The sequence below is a fragment of the Rhinoraja longicauda genome, chromosome 6 (genome assembly GCF_053455715.1).
Source record: "Rhinoraja longicauda isolate Sanriku21f chromosome 6, sRhiLon1.1, whole genome shotgun sequence".
Lineage (NCBI taxonomy): Eukaryota > Metazoa > Chordata > Chondrichthyes > Rajiformes > Arhynchobatidae > Rhinoraja > Rhinoraja longicauda.
In genome coordinates this window covers 60,734,507-60,759,788 of record NC_135958.1, presented here as the reverse complement: position 1 = coordinate 60,759,788, position 25,282 = coordinate 60,734,507, and the positions used below count along the sequence as shown (strand labels likewise).

The 25,282-nt window shown below is 43.6% G+C and overlaps 1 protein-coding gene across 6 annotated transcripts in view; it reads left to right on the top strand.

Annotated features, from left to right (window-relative positions):
• The window catches only part of LOC144594498 (monocarboxylate transporter 4-like), a 52,337-nt gene extending 40,524 nt beyond the window's left edge, over positions 1-11,813 (top strand). For all 6 annotated transcript variants that reach the window (XM_078401095.1, XM_078401096.1, XM_078401099.1 and 3 more), the window contains 4 exons: positions 2,480-2,717; positions 4,676-4,819; positions 8,719-9,495; positions 10,816-11,813. In XM_078401095.1, coding sequence (XP_078257221.1) covers positions 2,495-2,717; positions 4,676-4,819; positions 8,719-9,495; positions 10,816-11,090 — 1,419 coding nt within the window. In that variant the 5' untranslated portion in view covers positions 2,480-2,494 and the 3' untranslated portion in view covers positions 11,091-11,813. The remainder of the gene's footprint in view (positions 1-2,479; positions 2,718-4,675; positions 4,820-8,718; positions 9,496-10,815) is intronic.
• Positions 11,814-25,282: the final 13,469 nt, after the last annotated feature.

The window sequence follows — 25,282 nt, the reverse complement described above, 5'->3', positions numbered from 1 at the left end:
TGCACAAAGTAGTACAACTCTATTTTTCCTATGGGACATGAAACTTGCAATCGTAAAGCACAGGAACAGGCCCTTCAGCCCACAATGTCTGTGCCGAACGTGACGCAAGTGACAAACTATTTTGTGGTTATCTTCATTGAATAATGCAGCCGACATTCCCTTTTCAAGCCAAGGCGAGATGCAGTCTGATCTACCATTATATGGACTCCAAGATGTGCTGTCTTGAGAGGTGAATGAAGTGTAGCAACATGCCATTCCAATGCTCTTCGAGTTCCTAACCAAATATCATGCCTCTTGCATCATTTAAAATCTCCTGTGATCAGCATGGGCGAGTTGGACCAAAGGACCTGTTTCTATGCTGTATGACTCTGGGGTCCACATGTTCTCCCAACAGAGAAAATCGAAGATGTTAACATTCATTATTTTCCTCTCTTTAGAGGTTAGACAATAAGAGATGGATACATTTTACTCAATTCTTATGCTCAGTTACAAAATCCAAATTCTTAACTGTATTCAGTTTTCCAATCCAAAAAATATCTAATCAATTTTATTCAGCAGTATTTTATTTTACTCATAAATTACTGATCTATTTTAACCGTGCTTATAATTTTTGTTTTTGAAATAAAATGGTCACCGCGGTCTCGTTTCCAAGATCTGTCACCCCAATTACCGTAGCCTGCCCACAATGATTGACAACGTGTCATACGTTGTGCAAAAATAATTATCTATTGTCGTCAAAAGTACTCTGCAAAATTGGATGTGGACTTTATACACTTGTTCGATGTTTTTTTTCCTGAAAGCAAACTGATGAGTTATGGCTTCTCTCAGTAGATAATTCAAGCTATTTATAAATTAGATTGTCAGTCATACAGCACATAAACAGGCCCTTCGGCCCATCTCATCCCTGCCAACCATCTAGGTTAAGAAGATAACTGCAGATGCTGGTACAAATCAAAGGTATTTATTCACAAAATGCTGGAGTAACTCAGCAGGTCAGGCAGCATCTCGGGAGAGAAGGAATGGGTGACGTTTCGGGTCGAGACCCTTCTTCAGTCTGAAGAAGGGTCTCGACCCGAAACGTCACCCATTCCTTTTCTCCCGAGATGCTGCCTGACCTGCTGAGTTACTCCAGCATTTTGTTAATAAAAGCCATCTAGGTTAGTCCCATTTACCTGTTCCCAGCCCATATATCCCCCGAACCTTTCCTATCCACGTACCTGTCCTCTTAATGATTTTTTAAAAAACATTTTGGGGTAGGTTGATTTCCATGGCCGAACCTGGAAAAGAGTCCACAATTGTTAAAGCTAAACTTGATTTGTACAGGAGAGAACAGCCCCAGTCACTGTCTCTCAGCTGACCCAGACACGGACATAAGAAACAATGTGAAAAAGAGTTTCCCGCTTTGTATTCTCCGCATGAAGTCCATGGCCACAGGGTGAATCACCTTCATCTCTTCTCGGGCTATAGATGAGCTCTTCCAACACAAAGCAAATGCAGTACTTCGAATAATACAGCAAAAATATATAATGATTAGTTGGTCCACTGGCAAGAGGGGATGTGGACGGGCATAGTCCTAAAGCAGGGAATTGGAATTAGACACAAAATGCTGGAGTAACTCCGCGGGACAGGCAGCATGTCTCGAGAGAGGAGTGGGTGACTTTTCGGGTCGAGACCCTTCTTCAATTGGAAGGCCTGTTTGCACACAATTAGCAGAGCATTGAAAACATTAGCAAACAAATATGTACTCCAGGTTAATTTAATTGCAACTTTGAGGGAGGGAGTCTACTGGAACATGGATACACAATGCACTTCCAATGTAGTTTAAAGTGAGCATTTGCTGCCTTTAAATTTTCATTATAAATATTTGTGTGCACATTTATTGTACATTGCAACACAGACATGATAATTGCACCCGTGGGTCAGAAAGTGATCACAGTCTTCATGGACAATTTCTGGCAAATATTTCTATTAAGGCAAGGATACAGAGATCCAAAATATGTTTGTATATCTTTTAAAAAACTGGAGGAACTCAGCAGGTCAGACAGCGCAAACTGAGGGAATGGGCAGGTGATGTTTTGGGGCGAGACGCTTCTTAACTCTGTGTATAATTGATTGAATATGGAGAGTGCTTGGGGTGATTTTCCACCTCAACTGGTGGGAGAGTAACAAACTCCTAGCAAAATGGCATTTCTCCTGGTGGTGTCCTGAACTTGTTTGTTCTGAGCAGGAGATTGCATGTAATTTCTATGTGGCTTCGAGCAATAATTTAAATGTTAAACTATGTCTGAATGGGGAAAACTCATTCAGTCCTCGAGTTCTTGCCACAGCACATTCATAACAGGAATATTTCTCAAATATCTATCACTACTTATCTTAATCCTTTCTATTTTAGCATAGTTCACTTTGAACCCGCTGGCCAGTAATTGCTACGTGATTTAATGAATTATGAATGTTTTCAGCAACTTCTTTTACTCTGCAGGTTTTGCCCTGAGCCATGGGTGCGGTAGCAGCAGATGATAAAGGCCCAAGAGTGCATGCCCCGGATGGCGGCTGGGGCTGGGCCATTCTCGCTGGCAGCTTTGTCATCACTGGATTCTCTTACGCTTTTCCGAAAGCCGTCAGCGTTTTCTTCAAGGAATTAATCAAGGAGTTCCATGTTGGGTACAGTGATACAGCATGGATCTCATCCATTGTACTTGCCATGTTGTACGGAACAGGTCAGTCTAAACTGGGTAGTGACTGGATGTGATCAACGTTTATTCACAATCTAAATCGTAATTTGGAACATTTTTTACTTTAGTGTTTAGTGATGCATGTAACATGCAACCAAGAATGGTAATAGTTATACGGGCAGCACAGAGGTGCAGTGATAGAGTTGCTGTGTCACAGGGCCATAGACTTGGGATCGATCCTGTTTACGGGTGCTGTCTGTACGGAGTTTGTACATTCTCCCTGTGACCGCGTGGGTTTTTTCTGGGTGCTCTGGTTTCCTCCCACATCCCAAAGATGTGCAGGTTTCTAGGTTAATTGGCTTCTGTAAATTCTTCCTAGTGTGCACAATAAAAGTAGCGTATGGGTGAAAAGGACGAGAGATGAAAAGGAGACAAGTGCCAAATAAAAAGAGGAGTGAAATGTGAAGCTGGAGGGAGGGATATTGGTGGAAGGGGATAGGGTAGTGGGGAGGAGAAAGAATGAGGATGAGGTGAATTGGGACTCGGGTATAGGAGTTGATTGTACGGATGAGGGGAAAGGAGCAGGGCGACTGAGGTGGGGGGGTAGGAGATGGTGGGAGAAATGTGTGAGCACTGTAGTGGGAGGGGCAGGGAAAAGAGGTGTTACTTAAAATTAGAGAACCCTGTACGGTGTTCCCTTTTTGTAGATTGTCGCTGTGGTAGAGAGTGCATGGATGTGGGTTTACGCAGCAATTTGTACGCAGCCAGGGAGGGAAGGAGGACATATTTAAAATATAAACATTTTCTATATTTGCATGCAACTGCTTTTATTTCAACCAGAAATTACTCAAATTAACAGATTAATTTGGGGATTTAAATCTTTTGCTCAATTCACAAGGCTTGCGGCTTGGGTTAAATAATGAACTTTGCCTGCAGCTGGCTTTCCTGCTGGCTCTGGTGCAGTGAGTGATCGATCACATGTTTCCCTTCCCCTGCAGGCTACCCCTGCTTATCAGTGCCTGCACACACACTTCACCAGGAGTTCAAAGAAATCATTACCAGTTTATTCTTTTCATTGTTATTGTCTTTTTATTGAAAACAAGCAAAGAGAAAAGGCCTTTTTTCTTTTGAGGAAAAAGTTAGCACAGTGGTGCAGCTGGTAGAGCTGCTGCCTCACGGCGCCAGAGACCCGGATTCAATCCTAACAACACGCGCCGTCTGTGTGGAGTTTACACGTTTTCCCAGTGACTGCGAAGGTTTCCTCTGGGTGCTCCAGTTTCCTCTCGCATCCCGAATATGTGCACAATTGTAGATTAATAGCCCTCTGTAAAATTTGCCCTAGTGTGCAGGGAGTGGCTGTTTCTAAGATACAGGTGTGACACAGTGTGAATGTAAAAGCTCACCTCAAAGACATTTTTTTAAATTATAATGTAACAATGGGAACCAAAAATAGATTTGTTTTTCATAATGGTGCATTAGTGACGCGGGAAAGGGAAATTATCTTTGAGGGGCATTTTTCTTCACCGAGAGTGGTGGGTATTTGGAATGAGCTGCCAGTGGAGGTAGATGAAGCGGCTACAATAATGACATTTAAAAGACACAAAGTGCTGGAGTAGCTCAGCGGTTCAGGCAGCATCTCTGGAGAACATGAATAGGTGATGTTTCGGGTCGGAACCCTTCTTCAAACTGCTGTTATCTGTCCATGTTCTCCAGAGGTGCTGTCTGACCAGCTAAGCTACTCCAGCACTTTGACCTTTTATGTAAACCAGCGTCTGTAGTTCAACATTTAAAAGACGTTTGAACAGATATGCGGATGAGGAAGGTTTAGAGGGATACGAGTCGAATACAGGCAAATGGGACTGGTTCTTGGTCGAATGGAAGAGATGTAAAATATTAAATTATTAACTCTGACTTAAAAGTCTTCTATGCTAGGCAAACTTATGCTGAATTAAATACTTACAAATAGGCAACTTACCTGACTGACCTTTCTCCCCTTCTGCCAGGACCGATATCCAGTGTTCTTGTCAATCGCTTTGGTTGTCGTCCTGTGATGATGGTGGGAGGGTTTTTTGCATCGGCGGGTATGATCCTGGCGTCGCTGTGCACTAGCATCATCCAGATCTACTTCACGGTTGGAGTTCTCACTGGTAAGGAGTTGTTAAAGCTAAAATGTAACATTTTTAATAAAGTCGGGTATATACACGGATGTTAGAAATCCAATCTGATCCACTTGGGAAAGGTTGAGGAGCATCTGTAGGGAATGGTTCCCAAGTTCATTGCTGACCTGAAATGTTGATCGTGTGGTAGATTAGACACAAAATGTCTAATGACAAAATGTCACAAAATCTACTGTGGTAGATTAGACACAAAATGCTGCAGTAACTCTGTGGGTCAGCCAGACTAAAAGGTTCAGACACACAACTTTGCCTACTCATTTTCTCCAGAGATGATGTCTTGACCCACTGAGTTACTCCAGCATTTTGTCTATCATTTATTGTCACATGTACAGAGTTATCGTGAAGAACTTTTGTTGCATGCTATCCAGTCAGTGGAAAGACTTTCCATAATTGCAATCAAGCTGTCCACTGTGTACAGATAAAGGGAATAACATTTAGTACAAATTAAGTCGGGTAAGTTGTCAGTTACTACCTTTTCATTTGGAAGGTAAACTCTGAAGAAGGATCTCGACCCGAAACGTCGCCATTCCTTCTTTCCCAAAATGCTGCCTGACCTGCTGAGTTACTCCAGCAATTTGTGTCTACCTTCGATTTTAACCAGGACCTGCAGTTTTGTTTTTCCTACACATCTTGTTATTGCCCACTTGCCAGTAAGGCACTCCCTCGCTGTGTCACTGGGACCTAGAATATCACACACATCTGTAATGCTAGTTCGCCTTTGATAATGTCATGATAGCCTCTCTTGGAAGTGGCGGCTCGCTAGCAGTCTGTTCGTCTTTTTTCCTTTTTTTTGGTTGTGTGTCGGTGTTGGGATGTTTTTTGTGTTTTTTTTTGGTTGTGTATGTGTGGGGGGTGGTGGTGTGGGCGGGGGGGGGGGGTGGGGGAAACTTTTCTCTTCCTCACGGCGCGGGGTGCGGCTCGGCTGCGGGGCCTAACATCGCCCGGTGCGGCTCGGCCGCTGGACTTTACATCGCCCGGTGCGGCTTGGCCGCTGGACTTAACAGTGCCCGGTGCAGCTCGACCACGGGACTTTACATCGCCCGGTGCGGCTCGGCTGCGGGACTTTACATCGCCCGGTGCAGCTCGGCTGTGGGACTTAACGTCGCCCGGTGCGGCTCGGCTGCGGGACTTTTCATCGCTGGTGCGGCTCGACCACGGGACTTAGCTGCGCAAGGCTTGGTCGCGGGGCCTTTCATCGCCCGGTTCGGCCGCGAGACGTTTCAGCGCCCGGTGCGGGGACTGTGCGGGTCGGTCGGGGACGAGCTGTCTGTCCGTGGGCGTGGGGAAGAGAGTGGAAGTTTTGTTGCCTCCATCACAGTGAGGGGGTGTTTGGAGTCACTGTGATGGACGTTTGTGTTGGGGCTATGTGTCTTGTGTTCTTTTTTTCTATGACTGCTATGTAGTTTCGTTCGGTACTTCGGTACCGAACGACAAATAAAGCTCTGTTATACTGTTATACTGTTATCTTGGGTAGCTTACAACCCATCAGTATAAACGATGAATTCTCCAATTTTATGTACCGTCCCAATCAGCCCACCTTCCCTGTTTCTGTCTCCCACCTGGACAACAGTAATTTATCCTAATCTCCCCATCTCCATCCACCTATATCCCTTCCTCTGGCTTCACATTCCAGTCCCCTTTCCTTGCCTCACAACTTTTTGTCTTTTCATCACTGGCCTTTTTCCAATCCATCTGCCAATCATACTCGTCTTCGCTGGTATCTTGCTATCACTTGCCAGTCTTTGTCCCACCCCACCTATCTCTTCCAGTGTTCTCCCCACTACTCATTAGTCCGAGTAAGTGTCCCAACCTATTCACATCCTCCAGAAATGCTGCCTGACCAAAGTTACTCCAGTACTATGTTTTTTGTAGTTCCTTGTGCCTGCAGATATCTCTTGATTGGTGCAGTGAGTTTGCCATTGACCACAAACTCCAGTGCCCTTGCTCTCAGTCACATTTCAATTCTCATGTGGAAGGTTGTAAAAATAGCCTGCACAGGGTCCAGCTGTCTAGTTAGTTCGTGTTTGTACAGGCAGCAAAGCTACTGCATCCAGCCAATCAATCAAATTCCAATTCCTTATTGATCATCTTTTCACTAAAGATCAATATAGAATGAAAAATTAGGAAAGATTTAGGAAAGATTTAGGGGGATATCTATCTATAGTATCTATCTATATCTATCTATAGTATATTACTATAGCATATTACTATAGATACAGTCCACTATAGATACAGTCCACGCATGCGCAGTTGGGGCCCATCCATCCATAACAGATGCTCCCCAACTTAGTGGGGGGGTGGGGGTGGAGGAGGGGAGGAGTGGTGTTAGGGGATGGAGTGGGTGAGTTGGGAGGGAAGTAAGGGGGGTTGAGCGGGGATGGAGTGGGAGGAGGGGGGTTCATGGGGGATGGAGTGGGTATGGGGGGATGGAGTGGGAGGAGGGGGGTTCAGGGGGATTGAGTGAGGGGGAGGAGGGGGGTTGAGGGGGTGAGTGGGGGAGGGATAAGGGGGGTGGTGGGGAGGGGAGGGGGTTGAGGAGGGAGGAGTGGTATTGGGGGATGGAGTGGGTGAGTTGGGGGAGGGAAGGGGGGTTGAGTGGGGATGGAGTGGGGGGGAAGAGGGGGTTTCATGGGGGGTGGAGAGGGTGAGTGGAGGGGGAGATAAGGGGGGTTGAGGGAGATGGGGTGGGTGAGTGGGGAAGAGGGGAAGGGGAGGAGTGGGAGAGGATGTCAGACCAATGTAGGAGAGGTTTGGGGGGTTCGGGGGGGATGGAGTGGGGGGGGGTTGAGGAGGTGAGGGAGGGGGGGGGTTGAGGGGTGAGTGGGAGGAGGGGGGTGGAGGGGCGATGGAATGGGTGAGTGGGTGGTGGGGAGGGAGTGGGGGTGGAGAGGGTGCTGGACCAATGCAGGAGAGGTTTAGGCCCAACAGGTCCACTTGGCCAATTTCATTTTGTAAAAAGCCGTTTAATTTAAACAGGCAAGGCTTTATTTTAAAAGATTTCTTCCTCTGTTTTAAAGATCGCTATTATCATTTATATTTCTTTCACCTTAAAAGCCGTTTAGTTTAAAGAAATAACATTTTATTTTAAAGAAAGATGTATTTCTTTTTTTTTTTTAAATGCCACTTTCTTTTGTATTTATTTCATTTTAGAAAAACGTTAATTTAAACAAATTTAAAAAACGCCATTTAATTTAAATAAAACGCTCGGTGACCAATTGGTCCCGGTTCCACGTGGTGGTGGGGGGGAGCGCCGCCACCGCTCTGATTGGTCGGCAGCTCTTCCCGCTCCAAGCGCCCTGGTTGTCTGTCGGGACTTCTTCATTGAGATTTTTTTGTTGTTTTTTAAAGCCATTTATTTTAAAGAAAAAACTTAATTTTCCTAAGTCAAAATGGGAGCCCAACAAGGAATGGGCCCACTTAGTCTAGTATACTATGATATTTAATATATCTGCATCCATGTATGCTTTCTTAAAATTAAACTGATTTCATTTCATTGTGAATAATCCTTCCTAATTACCCTAGAAAAATTAATCAAAGAAATGAAAGGTGGTACAGTGATGCAATGGGTAAAGCTGCTGCCCCATAGCGCCAGAGACCCTGGTTCGACCCTGATCTCTGGTGCTGTGTGTGGAGTTTGCCCATTCTCCCTGTGACCATGTGGGTTTCCTCCGGGTGCTCTGGTTTCCTTCCCACATCCTAAAGACGTGTGGGTTGTAGATTAATTAGCTGTAAATTGTCCCTAATGCATAGGGACAAAGTGGGTGAGAAAGTGGAATAACACAGAACTAGTGATGGTCGGCGTTGACTCTGAAGTTTCCATGCTCTAAACTAAAACTAAACGAACCTTGTTTTTTTTCTTTTTCTCCCAGGTCTGGGTCTAGCCTTGAACTTTCAACCATCTCTCATCATGATAAACCGCTACTTTGACAAGCGACGACCGTTGGCCAATGGCCTGAGTGCAGCTGGGAGCCCCGTGTTCCTGTGTGTCCTCTCCCCGTTGGGCCAGATGCTGACCAAGTCGTACGGGTGGCGAGGGGGCTTCCTCATCTTAGGGGGTCTGCTGCTCAACTGCTGTGCCTGTGCAGCTTTGATGAGACCACTGAAGCCAAGCCGCAAAGAGAAAGCCAAACTGGAAGAGAATAAGGAGGCATCAGTGAAGCCCAAACAGAAGCTGCTGGATTGCTCTGTTTTCAAGGACCGAGGTTTTGTCATTTACACCATCGCGGCTTCTGTCATGGTCTTTGGACTCTTTGTTCCTCCTGTCTTCATAGTAAACTATGCAAAAGACTTGGGAGTACCAGACACAGATGCTGCATTCTTGTTATCCATCTTGGGATTTGTGGACATTTTTGCCCGCCCTCTCTGTGGTATTCTCGCCAGTACAAAATTTGTTCGCCCCCGAACAGTATATTTCTTTGGCTTTGCAATGCTCTTCAACGGGATCACTGATTTGGGCGGCTCCTTTGGTCACGATTATGGCGGACTGACCGTGTTCTGTATTTTCTTTGGAATGTCCTATGGAATGGTGGGCGCCCTGCAGTTCGAGGTGTTGATGACAATTGTTGGAACCGAGAAGTTCCCCAGTGCGATTGGACTGGTGTTGTTGATGGAAGCAATGGCCGTGTTGGTAGGACCACCAGGTGCTGGTAAGTACGTGTGCACACAACAACATTAACAAAAAACAGGTGGGGGGGGGGGGGAAAGGAAGGAAGAAAGAGTCACAAATGTGATTCCAGTGAGTCTATTCACTAGAGCCATCAGGGTCAGGAGTGGAGATACCAGAAGTAAAAGCAAAGACTGGGAAGGGTAGATGAGGTGGAAAGTGGATATTCTGGCTGGAGGTCTGTGAAGTTCAGCAGGGATCTGCGCTTGGACCTCTTCTGTTTGTGATATCTATGAATGACCTCGTTGAAAGTGTAGATGGGTTGGTGAGTAAGTTTGATGACACCAAAATTGGAGGAGTTGCAGACAGTGAGGAAGGCTGTCAGAAGAAAAAGAGGGATATAGACCAGCTGCAGAGTAGGCAGGGAAATGGCAGATGGGGTTTAACTTGGGCAAGTGCAAGGTGCTGCAATATGGGAGGTGGAATGTAGGGAGGGAGCATACAGTTAATGGCAAGACCCTTGCGGGCATTGATTGCAAAGGGATCTTGGAGTCTAAGTTCATATTCCACTATGGTGGCAACACCAGTAAATAGGGTAGATAGGGTGGTAAAGGTGGGATATGGCCTGCTTGTTTTCATTGCTGGGGGCATTGAGCAAGAGAGTCAGGAAGTCTTGATGCAACTGGAAAGGAATTTGGTTGGGCTTCATTTGGGAATATTGTGTGCAATCTTGTTTGCCTCATTACAGGAAAGGTGTGGAAGCTTTGGAGAGGATGCAGAGATTTATCAGAATGCTGCCTGGATTAGAGGCTTTCAGCTACAGGCAGAGGTTGGATAGACTTGAGATTGTTTTCTTTGGAACTTTGGAGGTTGAGGGGAGATTTGATAGAAGTATGTAGAATTATGAATGGCATAGATAGGATAAACAGTCAGAACCTCTTTCCAACATTAGAGGGCATCGCAATAAGGTGAGAGAGGGAAAGTTTAATGGAATATGCAGAGCAAGTTTTTATTTATTTTTAACACACAGGAGGTGGTGGGGGCCTGGGACGCACTGCCAGTGGTGGTGGAGGAGGCAGATACGATAGTGCCGTTTAAGATGCACATGGATATGCAGGGAACGGAAAGTTATGAATTATGTGCAGGCAGAAGAGATCCATTCGGCTAGGCATGTTTGGCACAAACATTGGGCTAAAGGGTCTGTTTATGTGCTGTACTGTTCTACATTGCTGAGAATGATCCTGAATATCTGATTTAACCATGTGGGGAAAACTGTTTTTGCTTGAGGTGATTTTTCTTGCATGAATGCTGGATTTTGTGTGATGAATGTATTGATTTTTCTTTTGCATTGTACTTGTTACAGGCAAACTGTTGGACGCTACAAGGGTTTACAGGTATGTTTTTTATTTGGCTGGCTCTGAGGTGGTCCTCTCGGCCCTGATACTGACTATCGGAAACTATTTCTGCATAACTGGGAAGGCTAAACCACCCGAGGATGAGCCGAAGGAAGCTGTGCAAGGGGAGAGGCAAGGGGAGCTGGAGCAGGGAGCTGCGGGTTCCGTGGAAGTGGAGCAGTTCCTGAAAAGCGATATGGAAGAAAATGGGGAAATCGTACCGACGCCTGAGACCAGTGTATGAATCTCCGAAGTGGAAGAAGAGAATGTTTACAAAAGTCGATAGAAACACAGTCTGTACATTTATTTAGAAATGTGAGGTAAATTCATGTATTGGTGAGAGCAGTTTATTTAATGGTGCAGAATATTTTTGTGACTTTTGTTTTAATTTGCTGCCTTGCATTTGTCATTCAGTGTGTTTTTACAGAATGTTATTTTGAAGTGTTCCATTGTGCGGATTGGAGTATCGAATCTACACTGCGATTCCACAAAGCTATAGAAATGGGAAGAGTGGTCAGATGTACAACCTACTCTCTGCTAACAATGTTGGTGACAACGGGACCCTTTCCTGTTAAGATTGTCCACAAATGTAAATCTCCACAGATTACTTGGCAGAAAGATTCCAGCTGTGAACCAGCATGGGTCAAATATTTTTAAATGAAGCAGAAATGAACCAGATACGAATATGCTCTATCTGAAGCTCTAACCTAATAAAACCTGTGTTTTATTTATCAATTAAGGAGGCAGCTAAACTGCAAGTATGTACTAATCTTACAAGGCAAGGAATATAAAACGAGAACAATTTTTAAAGCTCCTAGGTATTAGTATTGGCTTGTTGCCATTGAAAAATGATCTTGTATAATTTGTGCAGATTAATATTCACAGTACTGGAATATGAGTGATATAATTACTTAACCTGTAGTGATTTTCCCACTGTATTAAAACAATCTTTCTGTTTCTTTCCAAATTAGGAGTGTCTGGCTAGATAATTGCTTTGCGAAACTTAAAAGATTTCTTTCCATAGTGGCATGCAACAATGGGTGATTAATAGGGGAAGCACAAAGCAGGGTTTAACGTTGGGACTGCATTGCTGTCATTAAAGGCATTCCAGCTTAAATGCATGAAAAGTAAGGAGATCCTTTGAAGCACCAGTACTATGGCTTAGCCACATCTACAGAGAAGGTGACGACCTTTAATTGTGGATGGGTGTGGGATGTGGATGAAGAAGTCTCCAGTTGGGGCATCCAGTACAACACATCAGTAAATGATCTAATCCACAACAGTGTCAATAAATGGCCTTGCACTCAACCATTTCAAATTCCTATATCACGCAATAAATTCATCTGAGCTAATTCCAGCAACTTGAAAAAACAGAGAAACCAGACTATCACTGGCTGAAAGCTCTTGCATTTCTTAATAAATTTATGGGCATCTGGTAAAATGAACCTTTCTAGCTAGGAAGTCCCAAGCCACCATCCCTCATTCTTGAAGAAATGATCCCATTGTTAGTGCAACCTGGAAGATGCAATATATCTTGAGCAAAACACAAAGTGCTGGATCAGCAGACGGAATGGACAGATGCTGTTTCAAGTTGGGACCATCCTTCAGTCCATTCCCTCTACAAATATTGCCTGATCATAGAAACATAGAAAATGGGGGTGCAGGAGTAGGCCATTCGGCCCTTCGAGCCTGCACCGCCATTCAATATGATCATGGCTGATCATCCAACTCAGTATCCCGTACCTGCCTTCTCTCCATACCCCCTGATCCCTTTAGCCTCAAGGGCCACATCTAACTCCCTCTTAAATATAGCCAATGAACTGGCCTCAACTACCTTCTGTGGCAGAGAATTCCACAGATTCACCACTCTCTGTGTGAAAAAAAACTTTCTCATCTCGGTCCTAAAAGACTTCCCCCTTATCCTTAAACTGTGACCCCTTGTTCTGGACTTCCCCAACATCGGGAACAACCTTCCTGCGTCTAGCCTGTCCAACCCCTTAAGAATTTTGTAAGTTTCTATAAGATCCCCCCCTCAATCTTCTAAATTCCAGCGAGTACAAGCCGAGTCTATCCAGTCTTTCTTCATATGAAAGTCGACTGAGTTCTTCCAGTATTTTATGTTTTGCTCAAAATTCCAGTATCTGCTGTTTCTTGTCACCTGAGCAATAAACCCAGTGGTGCTGTATCTGACCCCCTTGTCCGTTCCAACCAGGATATTCTGGGACACCTCATTTAAAACTGAGAAGTGAAAACAAGGAATGCTATTAATTCTGAGATTGACAGTTCCTAAAATGCTCTGAAGATATTGTAGTTGTATCAAAGAAACTCTTTGCCTATACCTTCAAGAGTGCTTTAAAGCATTTGACATATTCTCAGACTGGTGGAAGCCGTCTTGCATATGGCGTGCACAGCCTAAAGCTGTAGGTCAAGGGTAGACATCCAGGCCAGGGCAGCATCAGTTGCTGGGTGGATGGCCTTGATCCCTCCAGGGAAAAGCCTCCGTGAGCAGTCATTCACGATGTGTGGGATGGTCTGGTCTGGATATCCACAGTCGCAAGCGGGGCTGTCTGTCATCCCTCACTAGTGCAGGTGATGGGCTGTTCTTGCATGGCGGGTGTGGATTCTGGTCAGGGTTAGCCATTGCTTGCGATGGAGGTCAAATCCCAGTGGTTTACATTGTGGGGTCTGTGATGACCTCTCTGTTGTTGGTGTTGGCATCTTTCCAGGCTCTGTGCCACTCGGTCTTGGGGTCAAAGTCTTCCAGGGGTTTGACTGAAGACTAGAAGGGTTTGCGGGACTTCAGGCGCATGTTGGGCAGATTGTTCAAGTCAGCATGGATGGGAAGGTCAGGGTTAGTATCGATGGTGCACCAATCTTTCAACATCCTCTCCCTTCTGTGTCTGCTGGGACGGGCGATGTGAGAGGATCGGGAGCAACTGCAAAGGTGTTGACTTAAGCGTCCCTGTGATGACCTGCATTGCAGAGTTGAGGACGGTGTCCACTCGTTTGGTGTGACAGCTATTAGCCCAAGCTGTTGAGCAAAACTCGGCTGTTGAGTAGACCAGGGCTAAGCTTGCGGTACGGTACGGAGGCTGTGTGCATTGGATCCCCAGCTGTTGCCTGCAAGTTTCCTGATGATGTTGACCCTTGCTTTCAGTTTATCAGCCACCCTCATCAGGTGTTGATGATAGGTGAGGGTGCTGGCCAGGATGACTCCGAGGTACTTGGGGAATTCCTCATTCTTCACCGGCTTACCACAAAAGGACACTTGGAGCTTTGCATTGGCGAGCCGATTGCTGAGGTGAAAGGCAGTGACAGATTGCAACTTTCATGTGGTCCACCCTGTTTCTACTAATGCAGTCAACCCGACGTGCACAATTTAATAGATGGAGTGTTTTGTCACTTTTGACTGGTGGAAGTGGTGGTCTTGCATGATTCCAATTCCTGAACAGCTGATTAGAAACCTTTTAAAAAAAATATATATATATATATATATCTAAAATTAGATGCTCCAAATCTGCCAAATATGATTTAACACTTTAAAAAAAACTTGTTATTGTTTTATTTCGTTAAAACCCACACTCTATATTGACCTCAAAGTTTTATTCTTCTGTTTGGATGTCTGGTCTGAGCAAGAACGTTGTTAACATTATCATCAAGGCTCTTGTCTTTGCCATTATTACTTGTAACACTCTCTCGGGAGTAGTGGCTGCCTACCCATTTACTGTTCTGAGGTAGCTCTTGCAAGATGTTGCCTGATAGCCCTGTGCCTGGGCTGCCGCTGTGACCGAGTACAAGCAAAGACTTGTACTTGACCTCGGCGTAGGCAGAGGAGGGACGATTGAAACTTTAGTAAAATCCGTGGGTCTGTTAGAGGAAAGTCTGCTAAGTTGTGAAGAACAACGGGGACTGAGACATGCAAAGCGCAGGCACTTATTGCTGCCACACAGGTTTTCACGCGTCGTGTAGTTTATAAATGAGGAAGTGGATTTACCTAAACATGTGACGGGTGGAATTTAAGCATTAGCTATTTCCTGTGAGTGACAATATGTATTAACTACAGAGGTTAGCAATTAAGCTCATTAATGATGCACTTTATTTGGAAGAATTAAGTGTACTTTACAGGTTTAAAGCCACATTGAACAACTTTCGCACGTACTCTCTTAGTTGATTGGATTTGGTCTTTGTATAAACTGAGCTTCGTTGGAAGGTGTTCAAGTAACTGACTCCAAATAAGTAGGCTGCTTCGTATTTAAAACAAAGGCACAAATTAAAACAAAAGTCTAAGCCCAATGTGAAACATCACCAGCATAGGAATCTTCTTAGAATTAGAAAATTCAGTTTCAGATTCCAGACTAAATAATTAAATTTTCACATCTTTACTTTGCTACCAATCTCTGCGCTGCAAGGTCTCTGTCGGGTGAATTGTGATGTAAAGTAGCAGTAAATTGGCGTGTCATTACCCACCCTGCCTCATTTTTCTTCCTTGATTTGCTGCCACCTGTTTTGCCAACATGCTGAAGCTGAATTTGACTTATTCCACTGAAATTCCACTGTTCGCCTGTTGCATGTCTTAAAAAAAAAAGTATAGATCTCAGTGAGAGAAGATTCATCAACTTGCCCAAACTTGAATCTAAAAATGTCGCAGTGCATTTTTAAATGGCATGATGACCAAAGCTATAAAGCAATTTGCAGAGAATATTTAACAACCAGAAATGCAGGTTTGTTTTGAAATAAGTTCTAATGGATGTCTGGACTGTGGGGAGAGGAGCAGACCTGAAACTAGTTCTGTAAATGCCATTTTTCTCTAGTTGGTTTGTTTTATAATTGATCTACTGGTCTACGATCGATTAGTGTTTGGGTAATTAGAGCCTCCACTTTTAGGTGCTTTGAGAAGTTGTAGGCTACGTCCATGCTGTAAGCCACACACATGAAGAATGCAACATCTGAGGCCATGTTTAAAATCTTTCTGATGCCATTTTGTCACCAGTAATCACTTTTCCCAACCTGGTGAAACTATTAACTAAATTTATTTATCCATTCCTCTCCCAGCTTTTTCTTTTATACCGTTTCAGTGCAGTTTGTCTGCAATATCCTGCAGGATTCTACTTAATGGATTGAAAATCCTATCTGGTTTCCATCTTATTTATGATCTCTCCCATCGTTTTTAAAAAATGGCACGGTGTTTCTGGGATTTATTTGACGCCATCCTAGTCCTTCTCACAGCACATAGAATTGTAGGATCTAACCACCCAGACACTAATCGGTCACAGACCAGTTGATCAATTCTCAGATGGAGTTCAATCTTAAAGTGTGTGTCACTGTGATAAGTACAATAGATTGTACTTCATGTGCAACATTTTAAGATTTACACCTATTCAATTTTTTTCAGTTTTGTACAGTTTTAAAATCTGGTATTTTAAGGTTGTATTAAACCGCACTGTAAGGTTTCTTATCATTTCCAAGGGGGGGAGAGAAGTCACAGCAGCCCTCCTCTCTGACACACTAGATAAAGCTGGGCCAGGCCAGGAGAAGCTGGCTGGTCCTCCGGTCCACAAGGAAATGCCAGGTTAATTTTCCACTTCCCAAATCCCCTGTCTTGCTGCCTATCTGGGAGATGGGAAATGGCCTGATCTGGGCCTCCTGTACAATCAATGCTCTTGCCTGTTCTAAAACGCCTGAGCTTTGATGTGTCCGTTTTAAAAGTTTATTTCAGAACAAAGTCGAACACTCCCTCGATGCTTTGTTAAACTTGGATGGATTTCAAACCCCCATGATAAACCTTGATGTAGTATTTAAATCGATGAGGAAGGCGACTGGAATTTGACTGCATTTTATTGGGAGTTGGTTGTAAAATGTCTAGTTTTATACCATAATAATTGTCTCGCTTAGTGTAAACCAACAAACAGGGATTGGCCTTACCAAGGAACATTCAAAGGATTAGGCAACACCACAGCAATGTCCATGATACTGGGGTGAGGAAGATCTTCAACAACTCTCACTGTGGAGTGAAGTTGTGGGGTGTTACGTGCAGTTGGTTAAGATAATAAAAAAAATTGCTGGAGGAATTATCTGTTTGCTCAACTCTCAAAGGCTGTTTGGATTTAAAGTGGCATTAGAACCAATGCACTAAGTTGCAGAAGTAAAATCTGTGGGTCTGTTAGAGGAAAGTCTGCTAAGTTGTGAAGAACATCGGGGACTGAGACATGCAAAGCGCAGGCACTTATTGCTGCCACACAAGTCTTCACGGGCCGTGTAGTTTATAAATGGGGAAGAGGATTTACCTAAACATGTGATGGGTGGAATTTAAGCATTAGCTATTTCCTGTGAGTGACAATATGTATTAACTACAGAGATTAGCAATTAAGCTCATTAATGATGCACTTTATTTGGAAGAATTAAGTGTACTTTACAGGTTTAAACCCACATTGAACAACTTTCGCACGTACTCTCTTTTATATAACATTCTAGTTGATTGGATTTGGTCTTTGTATAAACTGAGCTTCGTTGGAAGGTGTTCAAGTAACTGACTCCAAATAAATAGGCTGCTTCCTATTTAAACCAAAGGCACAAATTAAAACAAAAGTCTCAGCCCAATGTGAAACATCACCAGCATAGGAATATTCAGTGACAGATTCCAGACGATAAATTATTAAATTTTCACATCTTATCTTTGCACAGCAAAGTCTCTGTCGGGTGAATTGCGATGTAAAGTAGCAGTAAATTGGCGTGTCATTGCACACCCTGCCTCATTTTTCTTCCTTGATTTGCTGCCACCTGTTTTGCCGAATTTTGACTTATTCCACTGAAATTCCACTGCTTGCCTGTTGCATGTCTTTAAAAAAAAAGTAAAGATCTCAGCGAGAAAAGATTCATCAACTTGCCCAGACTTGAATCTGAAAATGTTGCAGTGCCAGTGCATTTTTAAATGGCACGATGACCAATGTTATAGAGCAATTTGCAGGGAATATTTAACAAGCAAAAATGCAGGTTTGTTTTGAAATAAGTTCTAATGAATGTGTGGACTGTGGGGAGAGGAGCAGATCGGAAACTTGTTCAGTAAAAGCCATAAAAGAAATTCCGCTTCAGTAACATCACAACAACCAGCAGTGGTGGGGCCACGCCTCCTGGCCTTGTGGTTAGGCTGCCCTTTTCTATTCCACAGAAATTGATAAAGGACCTCGACAAACTTCTGATTCATTCCCTCTCCCAGGGAGTTTTGTCTACATCCTGCACAAATCGTAGAATGCATATTCATTAAAGCAGAGCTCGTTGATCTATTTACTAATGTCGACCAACTTGCCTTTCCTTAAGTACACAGGCTGGCTTCTCTGGGACCTGTTCGGTGCAAAGCAACAAAGTCATTTCTCAATGCCTGTACATTGCAAGGCCATTTAAACTAACAAATGGAAAAATCTGAGCAGCGTTGTGATTATGGCTGTTTCTTGTCAATTCTTGTCAATGTTACTGAAAATTGCATCATCCTGTAATGTTATTTGCTGATGTTCTTTTGATTTGCTGATGTTCTTGTGCTATTTAAGTGTCTTACAGATGGGTGGGTTCTGCTCTGACCACGTGTGAAACTTGGTCAGTTGTTGTGCCTTGGGGAAATGATAAGGATGTTCACCTGGTCAGTGTTACGTCTCAAAATATTGTACAGGCTTTTTAAAAAATGAACAGATACTTAATGAGGCAATTATGAATGTTAGCAATGATCAGATGAGTTAATTGATGATCGGCTGATCGGTTTGGGGCTAATGTTGGTCCCAAGCACCCAAGAGAAAATGGAAGGGAAAAAGAAACAAGAAACCCCATATACGACACAAAATGCTGGAGTAATTCAGTGGGTCAGACAGCATCGAGAGGACAGGGATAGGTGACTTTTCGGGTGGAATTCTTCAGAATGAAGAAGAGTCCCAACCCGAAACGTCACCTATCCATGTTCTCCAGGGATGCTGCCTGCCCCCCCTGAGTTACTCCTGCATTTTATGTCCTCCTTTGTAGACCAGCATCTGCACTTCCTGAAGTTCTACAAGAAATATCTGTGGCTGACCTTTGTCCTGTGACCACTGTGACAACGTATGTGTCAGCCTTGGATCAGAACATGCTTGTAGCCTGCACATTGCCCCCGATGGACAAATAGACTTTTGATCATTGCTGCCTGGGTTTATAGTTGCAGACTGTATCCCTGGTGCTATAACTCACCAGGGAGAGTGAGTTTTCTCTAACAAAGAAATGTTGAGCATCTATCTTGAGGATGGCTTTGTGATTTTTGGGTCAAAGAGGAAGGGAAAAGTGCTTGGGCATACAAAGGAAGATTTTCTTCTAGTCTTCATTCTTGTGCGGATAATTTTGACCCTAAATAAACTTGCCCAAGCGTTACATTCACTATGCCACAGTTTAATGGGAAAATAACATGCTTTATTGTGGTGTTTTGGTTGTCAATTAAAAGTATTTGTGGATGTTGGGATCCATTTATTAATGTTTTATTATACAGGACACTGGAGAACATAAACATTTTGCAAAGTAATTGTAGCCTTCAGGGGATTGATACACTATCTTAGACACTGCTCAACGAGTAAGTTTGATTATTGGGTTCAGAGTTTTTATGATGCAGTGTTTCACCATTTGGGAGTGATTGCGTTAATGTGGTTATTGTCTGCCTTTCATGCCTTTACTGATAGGAGGTGTTGAAGTAACGTTTCAAATTGGTTACATGTCTAAAAATGTGGTGTATCTGTACCTCTGTATCTATTACGGTCCAAATTAAAATCTGTCGTTTGCAGTGACTGCTGTGCTCCAACTCACAAGTTTAAAGGAAGACTGATTCTAAAATAGTTTTAAATCATAGAAACATCAGGAATATATTTACATGATTGGAACTTAAAAATAACTTGTTTTGAGCCGGTATCTCAAATTAAATTAGACCAAATGTTTTTTTGCCACTTGGAACTGTGATTGCTGAATCTGTCACTCTGATATCTCCAGCCCAGAGTCTTTGAGAGCATACTAATACATGGAAAAGGGCACACAGATTGTCACAGTGCAAGCTCAGGGTGGCATTTCCAAAGAACTGATATACTTGCAAAAGACAGATAAAGGACAATTTTTCTAAACTTCATACATGTTCGTGATCCTATTCATATAATCCCACACTAATGCTTCAGATTGGTTGAACTGCAGTAAGCAGTCAATGCTGCAAGCCACCATTTGTCCTGGGATTCTTCAACCTTGGATCTGCCCAGTGATGCTTTTTTTGTGTTTTGTGACACTGCAGCTCATCTCTGTTTTCAAATCTAGATTTTCTTTTTAATTTTAATTTGATTTTATATCTTTTAGTTATTAGTTTACTAAATTAGAAGTGATTGGTTACAAGATCAAAACAAGAGGGAGGTATATTGATGGAAGAAAATTCGTTATGTGCAGCTTAGCGTTTAACTAATATGGGTATCGGAACCTTTTTGTCTACAGAAAAAGTACTGTATATAACTAATTGTCAAGTCAAGTCAATTTTATTTGTATAGCACATTTAAAAACAACCCACGTTGACCAAAGTGCTGCACATCTGATTAGGAAAAAAAAGAAACATACAGTGGCAGGCAGCCAAACACAACGGCGCAGCCATCTTGAACAAAATGTTTAACTAAAGCAGAATGGAAAGTGTCTTGGAATATTTAGGGCTAATGTTGAAAGATGAAGTCTGGAACAGTTAGATTCTGTGAGTGTGTGAGATAAGAGTGCGCTGTCAGGAGATATTATAAATGGACACAGTTGGTGGCCACAGTTTGGAGGCTGTGCTGACACATTAATGTCTCGAGTCAAAAACCCACCATGACCATTGCATTGTTCACCTTGCGACTTCTTTCTCTCAAAGATCATATTATTGGGCTTTCACTGTTTTATGTATGAACTTTCTCTGATTATCTTTGTGGAAGTATTTGTTTCCTTTGAAGTGGCCTGGGTACTTTTTTTGTAGTTACATGATAGATTTGTATATAAATATATAAAAGAAAAATGAAAAAATGTGGTTAAGTCTTCAGTTTGTTCAAATATCTTGGAACAAACGCAACTACACTACACCGTTCTGACAATGAGAGAGTGGATGTGAAAGTTGGTGTTGAGGAAATTGACTTAGAGGAAAATTAAAGGAAAAACAGAGACTTTGAGTTTCGCTTCAAGAGGTGTTATTGCATGATATCATGGAGAGATGGCGGCAGATAACTGCTCACCAGTTCTCTGTCTTTGCAGCAGAATTAGCCGACAGTTATACAGTGCAGTAAACAACTTTTTTTCTGTTAGATACAATTATATGAAAATATACTTGGTCCTCAGCTACATGTTTTCCTGTTTATTACTATCTACTACATGGGTATTATTTAATTAGTCATAATATACTTGTTGTTTATGTTCATCTTATTCAATAACGGATGGTTAATACAAGTCAAACATAATATAAGGGCATATATATAGTATAAGAAAATAACTGCAGATGCTGGTACAAATCGATTTATTCACAAAATGCTGGAGTAACTCAGCAGGTCAGGCAGCATCTCGGGAGAGAAGGAATGGGTGACGTTTCGGGTCGTGACCCTTCTTCAGACCCTTCTACATATTAGGGCATCTTGACATTATTCTATCTCATCTTTCAAGCAGACTGCGCCACTGCCCCTCCCCGAGCCAATCATGTTTCCCTTGCCTGCAACGTCTCTGTGCTACTAGAGACAGGGGGGCATGGGTGGTCGACCCAACTATTGCTGTTGTGTTTTGCTCACCAACGTTACGCATTCCCAGACGATAAACACATTCTAGGGGATAATGTGTCTGAAATCTGTTTTGCTCTGCAGCTAGTCAACAAGACATGCCAATTGTCACATCCTCATACCCTTTCGTTACCTTATTTAATTCCAACCATGATTAAGTATCTGGAGATTTTAACTTTTCTTCTGCAGTTGGATAACAGAATCTGGTGTGAACGGGTGATTGATGTTCGGCATGGACTCGATGGGCCGTAGGACCATTAGCTATAAACTAAACATGAATATGCTGCCCTCACGCATGTCTCCCTGCAGCTCCGCCCTTGCTTCCCCTCCCTCCGGTCGCAACAGAGACGGAGTCCCCCTGGTCCTTGCCTTTCACCCAATCAGTTGTCGCATAAACACACTCCCCTGTATTTCCGCTGACTGGATAGCACTCAACAAAAAACCTCAAAGTACCTCGGTACATGTGACAAACTAAACTAAAGGGTGGTGCAACCGTAGAGTTGTTGCCTTACAGCACCAGAGACCCGGGTTCAATCTTGGCCATGGGTGCTGTCTGTATGGAGTTGGTACGTTCTTCCCGTGACTGCGTGGCTTTTCACCCTATCTATTCCCCTCATCATTTTATACACTTCTATAAGATCACCCCATGGCCTCCTGCACTCTAAGGAATAAAGTCCTAGCCTGCCCAACCTTTCCCTATAGCTCAGGCCCTGGCAGCATCCTTGTAAATCTTCTCTGCACACTTTTCAGATTAATTACATTAGGTGATGGGTCTGAAATTTGCATGAATTTAATTTGTGTTCTAAAATTTGTCATTTAACGGTAAGATATAAAAAATGGTTTGGTGCACAGTTAGTTCATGGATTAAAGTGCATTAGTGGATAGATCACTGTAAAGGACACATCTACACGGCCTTCAGTGCAGGCGCTAAGGCCTGATTAGAACCTGCATTGTTCGATAGCGATTGCAGATTAATAATGGCTCAGTAAATAATGTACAATTTACTGGCTGCTCTTCCTGCTAAAGGTCAGAGTGGATCTGAGCCCCTTTAATACCAGTCATTCGGTATGCCTGGTTCTTAGTAAATCACTAATTCATTTGAAATAACAGGAGCACTTATTAACCTCCGTTGAGGGCAGCAGCTGTGGCTTCGTAAGGTCACACTGTCAACTGCATCAGAGGTTTCAGGTTTCCAAGCTGATTCCAGAAATTTGAACACAAACTCCAGGTTGGCATTCAGCTTGTCTACCAGGCCCACTTACACATCAATATCGCCTTTTAAATGAGACAGCTGAGTTTTAAAATTGTGGAGATACAGCGTGGAAACAGGCTGTTCGGCCCACCAGCAATTACCCTACACTAGTTCTATCCACACCAGGAAAAGGTTATAGAAGCCAATTAACCTACAACCCTGGACGTATTTGGAATGCAGGACGAAGCCGGAGAAAACCCACGCGGTCACAGGAAGAACATGCAAACTCCGCACCGACAGCACCCATAGTCAGGATTGAACCCAGGTCTCTGGTGTTGTGAGCAGCAACTCTTAACGCTGCACCACTGCGCCGCTCCCTCTTGATGGATCTAGAAGCTGCTATGCCACTGTCTTCAGTTGCAGAAAGAAATCCGTGTGACCAGACGGGCTCAGCTACTGGAAGGATGTCATTAAGTTGGAAAGGGTGCAGAAGAGATTCACCAGGATGTTACCTGAGTGTGCGGGCTTGAGTTACAGGGAGAGTTGTGATAGGATAGGAGTTTTTTTCCTTTGGAACGCACGAGGCTCAGGGGTGACCTTATTGAGGTGCACAAGATCACGAGGGGCATGGATAAAGTGAATGCTCAGTCTTTTTCTCGGAGTGCAGAATCCTAAAACTAGAGGCCATAGGCTTCAGGTAAGAGGAAAGATTTAATAGGGGCAACTTTTTCACTCACAGGGTAGTCTGTTTCTGCCAGAGGAAACTAGAAGTGGATAAAATAAGGGTGCCAAAAATTACTGGGAGAAGGCAGGAGAATGGGCTTTAGAGGGAAAAATAGATCAGCCATGATTGTATGGCAGAGTTTACTTGATGGGCCGAATGGCCTAATTCTGCTCCTATGCCATGGTCTTCCAAGTGGCATTGGCTTATTATTGCCGCATGTACTGAGATATTGGGCAAAGCTTTTGTTTGTGGGCTACACAGTCAAATCATACCAGAGATGAGTACAATCAAGCCATTCGCAAGCACAACAGGTTATTTTTCTCTTTCCACCATCTGTGTGCAGAATAGTTTGTTCTGCGTTTGAAGACGCTGGGCCTGTACTCGCTGGAGTTTAGAAGGATGAGGGGGGACCTCATTGAAACTTACCGAATAGTGAAAGGCCTGGATGGAGAGGATGTTTCCACTAAGGGGAGAGCCTGGGACCAGAGGCCACAGCCTCAATAAAAGGATGGACCTTTAAGGGAAGAAGAGGAGGAATTTCTTTAGTCAGAGGTTACGGGGGCCAAATCAATGGATATTTTTAAGGTGGAGATTGGCAGGTTCTTGATTAGTTTGGATATGAGGGGTTATGGGGAGAAGGCAGGAGAATGGGGTCAAGAGGGAAAGGTAGATCAGCCATGATTGAATGGCAGAGTAGACTTGATGGACCGAATGGCCTAATTCTACTCGTATTCCTTATGACCGTATGATAACCAAAATCCGTTGTGTTCCTACAACTTATGAATTTATGAACTTCTCCAGCTTCACCACTATTTGCTTTGGCTGAGGAACGGAAAGTACGCATGCAGAGTTTACTCAACGGTACTGGGCATCAAATCAACGCAGCCAGTCAGCGACGAAGGGCCGAATGGCCTACTCCTGCACTTATTTTTCTATATTTCTAAGGCAGGAGAATGGGATTGGGAGGGAGAGATAGATCAGCCATGATTGAATGGAGTAGACTTGATGGGCCGAATGGCCTAATTCTACACGTATTCCTTATGACATTATGATAATCAAAATCCATTATAAAGAGGTCTGTAAAAACTAGGGTTTACTGTATACGTAGGTACAATCAAAACGCACACAAGCATGACACAAACTGCTGGAGGAACTCAGCGACTCGGGCAGCATGGGTAACCCGCTGAGTTACTCCAGCACATTGTGTCTTCTTTTGCAAACCACCCCCTGCGGTTCCTTGTTTCTACACACAAGTACTACAGGTAGTGCAAAGAGAAAAATACCAGAGTGTAAAATATAGTGGCACAGCACTAACGTTACAGTTAGAGAAAAAGTCCCAGGTCTACAATGAGGTGGGTTGGAAGATTGGGACCTCACCCGTGGTTTATGGAAGGGCCCTTAATTAATCTGATAACAACGGGCAGATGCTGTTTTCTGAGACTGGTGCTTCGTGCTTTTAAGCTTTTGGATCTTCTACCCAATGGGGGAGGCGAAAAGAGGGGGGTGGATGGGATGAAAAATGTCCTTGAATATGTTGGCTGCCTTCTCGAGGCAGCGTGAAGCGCAGACGGACTCGATAGTGGGGGTTGGGGGCAAATGCAACACAACAAGTTCCCACCAGTGGGGACAGCAAGGCGAGGAAATCCAGTGTTTGGACTTAAAACAATGCGCTGCTGTGCGCTGTGGAAAGGTCATCCTGAGGGCAAGTATTCAATTATGTTTGACTAAAATCAAATGCTCCTTTATTCATCCCTGTTTAT